The sequence below is a fragment of the Vollenhovia emeryi genome, unplaced genomic scaffold (assembly GCF_000949405.1).
Source record: "Vollenhovia emeryi isolate VEMERY1.0 unplaced genomic scaffold, V.emery_V1.0 DF939494.1, whole genome shotgun sequence".
Taxonomy (NCBI): Eukaryota; Metazoa; Arthropoda; class Insecta; order Hymenoptera; family Formicidae; genus Vollenhovia; species Vollenhovia emeryi.
Window position 1 is genome coordinate 1 of NW_011966872.1, and position 7,814 is coordinate 7,814.

At 39.1% G+C, this 7,814-nt stretch overlaps 1 protein-coding gene across 1 annotated transcript; it reads left to right on the forward strand.

Moving 5' to 3' along the window:
• The first annotated feature begins 3,307 nt into the window (after window positions 1–3,307).
• LOC105557414 lies at window positions 3,308–4,676 on the forward strand. The gene is made up of 3 exons (XM_012004660.1): window positions 3,308–3,509; window positions 4,073–4,321; window positions 4,498–4,676. Exons 1-3 carry the CDS (start codon window positions 3,308–3,310, stop codon window positions 4,674–4,676), a joined length of 630 nt encoding a protein of 209 aa, XP_011860050.1.
• Window positions 4,677–7,814: the final 3,138 nt, after the last annotated feature.

Consider the following 7,814-nt stretch of genomic DNA (forward strand, 5'->3'; position numbering starts at 1 on the left):
AGTGTAAAAGCATCTTCGAGGAAAATCATCTTAGGGAAGCGAAAGTAGAGGCTTCGCCCTTTAAAATGAGCCCAGAAACATTGTCGTTCGATTTTGTTTCACGAAGTTATAGCACTTTAAAAATCGACAATTTTTCGGGAATATTTTAGTGATCCTTTAATTTTGCTGTCGAGTGTAGTTGTCACAAACAGAATTCTGGTTGTGTCAACCAGATTAAATAGTAAAATATGGAACAACTAATTATCTGGTTGTTATAACCACAGAGCAATTGTTAAATGACATTGTTGCAGCAGTGACGATACCTGGTTGCCTTAACCCGACTGCTTCTTGATACTTCAACTATGCATGTTTTAATAGCTACTGCACTATTTGGTTGGCTTGGATAAAATGTCTGGATGTAGTATAAAAATAAGTTGCTGTTACAACTTCATGATTATTGTAAATATAAACATAAATTTAGATAATATTGGTGATTTTGTTGACCGTATCTCACCCAAAGAAAAGTATTCTATTTTTGAGTGGTTCCCTCTTGATTTTAGAGGATTTCCCTATGAAATACGGTCTCAAGAAGATACTCTAAAATGTAGAGGAATACCCTATTACACTGAGGCATGAAATTTTAACTCGTAATCATTCACCAACCGCCGCTAGGCCGAGTATGGTGAGGGCAAAAAACTCGGAAGCAAAATTCAATCTCGCGGGCCTCCTTTTATACCCTACGAGACTGAATTTTGCTTCCGAGTTTTTGGCCACCACCATGCGCGGCCTAGCGGCGGTCGGTGAACTACTCAGAAACTGGCGCACGTGCTGCGACTCGCGTGTCCGCGAATATGTGGATAGATTATCATATCCACAGTAAATAATGCTCCAACCAAAGTCTGGTTGTCACAACCAGATCATGTACAACTACATTGATGTAGTTGATACAACTAAGTAACTAAGTCATATCAAGCATACACATAATCATTGCATAAAGATAACTAGGATAATGCAGCTATATTGCTTACAACTAAATATTTCTGGTTATGTGCACCATATCATTTTTGTCCGTGTAGGTTTATTTTTAGGTATCGGCGGATGCGGAGGGACCGGTACGGTCGCGTTGGGTGGCGGTCTCGGTGGGTCGGGTAGAGCTCTTCGTCGCGGAGACGACGGTGCTGCGAGGAGCTCCCTCGGCGAGAGGAGAGGAGCCCGCGGAGCTGCCGGATCGGAGGAATGTGGCCGAGCGGGGCAGGTGCGCCCGTCGGAGACTGAGCTGGCCGGGCGACGGAACACCGCGGGATCGAAATCCCCGTGTCGGCAATACTCGCGGGAGATCCTCAGGAGCTGGATTTTCCAGCCCGACCGCCTAGAACGGCGCGGCTTCCCCGGGCGACGCGGTTTCCCCATGGCTGCACATGATCGGTCGATTGATTAGAGCCTCCCTTGTTTCAATGGACGAGACACTTAGGACACGGAACGCAGGACTCTCCACGTTGGACGACACTTAGATGGGCGGGAGATGAGGTAGTGAAGAAGGATGCCTGGAGTCCCTATTCTTTTGTGAGACCCGGACACTGGATGGAGGGAAGAGGAAGCGGATCAGCGAGACGAAAGGATGGCGGGCAGTAGAGACCGGCGTGAACGCACGCGTGATGCGCTCTAGCCGGGCGGACGATGAAACCCGGCGTGAACGCACGCTTGATGCGCTCTAGCCGGGTGGACGGAGAGAGAGAGAGGAGCCGACCGATCGCAAGCGGATTGCGCTGGCCGGCGAGAGGCGACGGAGGTGACCGATCGAGGGTGGCTCGCTGTTGGAAGACGGAGGTTTCACAAGGACTAACACTGCACGAGAGACACTGGATGGAAAGCACTACACAGAAGACACTGCACTGAGGACGTTACACGACACTTGAGGATCCGGTGCTGCGCGGAACTTGAAAAGAAGTCAAGATAGTTCACTGTATAGAACGTTTGTATATTCGATTAAAGTTGTACAAGTAGCGATACGGAGACACAATATACAATTAACGATTGACGCGGCTCTCTCTCTGTTTCGTAACGCAAGTGATACGACGGTACAATATCAAATTATACGCTTAATAGCGGGTAACATTGAGCGCTAGAATCGGCTCTCGCGACTAAGTCCGGACGCCACTCGGCGCTGCGACTAAGTCCGTGCGAGGGCCGGTTCAGGCGGCCAAGTTCGAGCCCCGGGATCGATTCTCGCGACCAAGTCCGAACGCCACTCGGCGCTGCGACTAAGTCCCGTGCGAGAATCGACTCTAGCGACTAAGTCCGAGCGCGACAATTTATGCTCGCGGCTAAGTCCTTTTCGGCGACTTACTTTCGCGGCTAAGTCCCAATTTCGAAGAACGCGTTGGTCTGAATAAGTCGCGGACCGGATTGAGAGCGTGGTTGCGCGAGAGAGCACTCCCTTGCTCCGGAACGCGACTTATATACCGCGATTTGGTGGCCCCTCGAGGTAAGGGGCATCGGTCCCAAATCACCGTAAGGGGGAAATCCTCCGGCCAGCGCTTCCAGCGGGATATTCGCAAGGTCCCGCTAGAAACGCTGCCTTTTCGGAATCAAAACAAATACGGGAGCTATATTTAGCGCGCGCACGGTCGTCAATACCGACACGCGACCGCTCGAACGGCGAATCGCCAAATCTATATAATTCGCGTTTTATTATTTCCTTCTCAGCTGTGGCTGCGTCGGCAGTGGGGAATTCATCGCGGTGCTCTCACGGTACAAGAGTATGAAAAGAGAGAAAAAAAAATATATATAAGGCCCTCCAACGTCGCCGCAGCCACTGCCTCTCTTTATTTAATAAATCGGAGTTCCGGCCTCGCTGCCGGCGCGCACGCGGGATCGAAGGCGCATGAGGTGAGGCGCGGCGCGAGGGCGGTGCGTTGCGAGCCTCGCTCGCGTGCGACGGCTCCCGGTTTTTGCGCTCTCAGCTGGGATTCCGGGAATCCTGTCTCGTGCTTTCCGCCCGATCAGCTGAGATTCCATGAAATATAATTGCGCGGTGAAGTCGCCAGACGTAACAGTACTATGTATCGAAAATGTAGCGCACTGTCGAGAACGAAACATTCCTATGATTATAGGATATGAATTTTTGGAAAAAAAGGATCTATTTGACGTTCCTTGTCCATCTTCTTTGCTTGGAGTATATTCTGTACATGTATTGTCATGTTTGAAATCATGGCCATTAGAAACTGTGAGAAGGAAATATGCAAAATTACCTTGTGGAAATAATAAATTTGCAGTTTTCCCACTATTACATACTGAAACGTAATGTGCTCTTTGGTATAATACTAGGATGACTGAAAAAAAGTATTCAATTGTTGAATTTGAAGATGGGGTCCAAATTATTCCAAATAATTGGTTTACCGCAGATTTAAAAAAAGCTTATTGGCCACATCATACAACTAATCAACGATATGATACAGCAGTTAAACTAATGGAACCGCCAAAATCTAAATTGTTGAAACACCCAGTCAACAAAATATTCAGGACATTTTGTAAGTGGGTTTCTTCATTATATAGTTTTCTTTTTATTCTGACCTTTTTATTAAAATTAAATTAATATGTTGTGTAATATATGTAAAATAACTATACATATATAGGTTTTTAATATTGCAGCATTTTGTACGTTATTTTGGATTATCTCTCAAAAAGAATAAAAATTTGTTTATTTGTTTATTGTATGATAATAAATTAAGTGATTCAGATTTGATATTAAAAAACGCTATATTTCTTTTTATTTAAAAATGATAACATTATTAATAGCAATCAATTTTATTTATTTATCTTATTTTTCCCACATTTTATGAATAGAAATAATAATTTAAAGTGTATAAATGAATATTAATGTTACCATATTATTTATATTAGTCGCGAATGTGAAAACATTTGAACTTTTATATTCTCATAAACAGTTAATTTTCAATGGTTGGAAGTAATAAAGGTCCAAGATATACACGAAGAAATTTAGCGTTTTCGACTATACCTGGTTTACTAACGGTTTACCAGGTCCAGTCAAAAACGTTAACTAGATTGATTAAAATAATATAACATTTTTCAGCTTGCTATGAAAAAGCGAGGAAAAAATTAAAGGATGTCGAAGACTTATCAGATATAAATTCTTGTACTGAAACAGAAGCCTATTTAAAAAAATCACGAAAAATTAGAGCCGCTAAAGTAGTGACTGACTCATCATCAAATAGTAGTGATGAATTTTCTGAAGCAGACCAAATATTCAAAGATATACCAAAAGTTCCGAAGAAAGAAAAAACGACTACACATACTAAAATAAAAACAGTTATGAAAAATGGTAAAGATCTAATGATATAGTAATATAATAAATATTAAAAATGACTAGTTAAGTAGCTGGATTCCGTAAAGCGTCTATATGCGTGCATTTTTTATAATAAACGTAACGTGTACTATACGTAAATGTACGTTTTACGGAATCCAGCCAGTATATAATAAATTAAAATTAATTTATAGGAAATGCGAATGTCTCTTGTGCAAAAGAAAAACAAGTTAAAATAAATAAAAATAAGTATGTAATGGAAGATTTCGAACCGGGCTCTAAAAAAATTATAAATAAAGATCCCCGTAAGTACAATCTCTTAAAAAAACAGATATTTAAAATTGTTCTATCACATTTTTCCCTTCAACATTAATGTAATAATTGTGATTTTTATATATTCTGTAATGTAAATATAAATTATAACACATATAAGTACTGTAATAATAACTATATGCAGGCTCAGGGTGTCTAGCGGTCAGGGAGATCTAGAAAACCGGGCATTGTCAGGGAATTTTATAAATCTGGAATTGTCAGGGTAAAATCAGGAAATGTTACTATTTATCTGGATTTTTTCACATTATTCTACATTTATCTCAATAATTTGAAATTTTTTATTAAATATAAACTTTTCCTTGACTGCCAGTACACTAATTTTCTGTGTTGTTAAAAATCAATTCATCTACAGCGTGTTCCTTAATTAACGTTTTCATTGTCGTGTTATTTTATTTCAATATTTGATAGACAAAACTAAAAAATTTGATAAAATATTAATAAAAAGGTAATTATTTAAATAGTTTATAGGAACATGTTTGTTTCGATTATCGTATGTACATAATGCAGATTGTATAATTAATTTAAATTTTTGTTTGTTCCGAACCTTTTTATTGTTGACAAAAGTATTTCAAGGGGATTTCATGATTTAACATTTTATTTATTTATCATATATATATATATATTATACAGGGTGAGGCATTTAAAGCTGTTTTTCAGAATATTTGGAAAAATACAAATCGGATTAAAAAAGTTGCAATAAAAGTTGTTCACCTCGAAGAGGGTCATCCATTAACATAAAGTTCGACCCCCCTGCACCACCCCCGAGGGCGGGAGGGGGTGACTTTGAAATCTTAAACAGAAACCCCTATTTTTTATTGCAGATTTGGATTCTCCGTGAAAAAATACGTAACTTTTGTATGAGACATTTTTTTCGTTTCATGATAGATGGCGCTGTAATCGGCAAAAATGAAAATGAGTTGAAAATTGTTGAAAAATGGTAATATCTCAAAAAAATACACATCAGATTAGGAACATCAAAGTAAATTTTTTTATATTTTTGAAAATGCTATCATGTGACACCGTCTACCCTCCTGTCTGCCTCTTGTACTCGGCCAGTTATTCGCTGACTATTTCTTTTAATAATTCAAAAACTAAGCTTCGGAGAACATTTTGTTAAGAGAAAAATCGTCTTAGAATTTAATCAGGAATACGACATTTCAAGGACACCATACCTATTTTGAATCACCCTGTATTGTGTTAGCAAATTATTTTTCTCCGCGTGATGTCTGTAAGTGGAACAAGTTTTCAACTTGCCTGCAACATCCCTGAGATCTAAGCAGCTGCCCTCTTGTGCCGTTCAGTGAACTAAAGTTGCAGTCGGTAATCCATCTCTTATTGCAAAAGGGCCCGGACAGCAGCTAAGACCCACCCTGTATATACATATACTCCTAATTGTAATGCTTGACCAAAGTTATCTGTTCGCACAAATCTTAAATATAATGCTATGTTAAACCTATTTCTTTCTCATTTATTTTATTTCTAAGGACATCGCCCCCTTCGTTCCCCTTTGAGAGTGCACAAGGTCCGTCCCAGGGTAATAGGGATTAATTTCCTTGACCTAAAATTAGGACCTGCGATCGCACCGCTCTCGAAAAGAGTCATAATGTCCTCACGAGACATTGGCCTTTTTAGAGCCTTTGAAAAGTGCGTTCGGCTCGCTTCCACGCGCCTCCGAGCGTGTTAGCGAGACATTTAAAATTGCTAGTTACGTCATTCCATACCTCCACGTCTGGGAGCCCTATCCGTCGGATCCCGTCAATCTCTATTTTCCTTCCGAAACTTATTCCAAGAGGTTTTGACGTAACAGATGATTGGTGTATGTTCTTAATTGCTGAATCTTAGAGCATCAGATTCAGGATTGTTACAACAATTGCAAGACAGCTTTTTCTGCTAAACGCAGCCATTGGACCCAAAGACGTCCTATAAATGTCGTTAGAATGACGCGTCAACATCTTTGGACGGTACAATGTACGTACTGACGATGTCTACTGGACGTCTTTGGGCGATAGACTGTACGTACAAAAGATGTCTACTGGACGTCTTCCTTACATCATACGGATGTCCGTGCATGACGAACGGGACGTCCTTTAGACGTTTAAAAGATGTCGAATTGTTACGTGGGAAGCGAATTGGACCAATTTTATAAACATCCGCCATATTGGATCCACCATTTTGAATGTGATAAATCTAATGAAGTATTATGTAACTTTCTAAATCTGAATTCACGATCAGAATTTAAAAACTAGCACACGTTTTTTATTATGGCACAAAATATACCAAAAAGTATGTTTTTTGAGGATAGGAAGAAAAAACGAGCCAACTTTAGAATTCTGACCTCGGATTCGGATTCAGCGACCCAAAATACGTAGGAATTAATTAGTCTGGTCCGCCGGACAAAAAATTTTTTGTGGGGCTGTGTAATTGTTATTTGTCTTTGTGAGCTGAACAAAATATAAAAACAACTAATATAAGTAAAAAATCTATTTAAAGAATCCAGAAAGAGAACACATATGGTCGTTGAAAATTCTACATCAAGTCAAAAAGTTAAGAAAAACATTACTAATGTGACGAGAGAACTAAATACGTATCTGATTGAAAAGGAAACTGAAAGACCAGATTTAAGTGAAAATAATATGTCGAAAAGATTTGAGAATGTCAATGTTTTCAATAAGAATGTGCTTACAGACATTAAAAATACAGTTACAAAAAATATTAACTCCGATAAATCAAGGGAGACTAAAATTGATACAACGGAAGGTATATATAAATTGAATATTAAATGCAATATTACTTATAATTATGTACAATGAATAATATTTTCTACAGTTAATTCTATAAGTTGCAATGAAAGAGAAGGGAGACCACAAGTTCCATCACCATTTAAGAGAGCTTTGATGTGGCCTGATGCAATCTTAAGTAAAAAATCTAGACAGTCAATCAAAAAAGTTTCTACAATTTTGACATCTGAAGAATGGCAGCAACATCATACGCAACTCCAAGAGGGAAAATTAAAGAAACAAATAGAAATACAAGATAGAAAAAACCGTAGAGAGGAAGCAAAGTTGAAGAAAATAGAAGAAAAAGAAGGGAAAAAGCTACTATTATATAATACAAAAGAAAAAACTTAGTGGAGAAATAAAAAAATTCATAGCAGAGAGGAAACTCATAAAATAAAAAA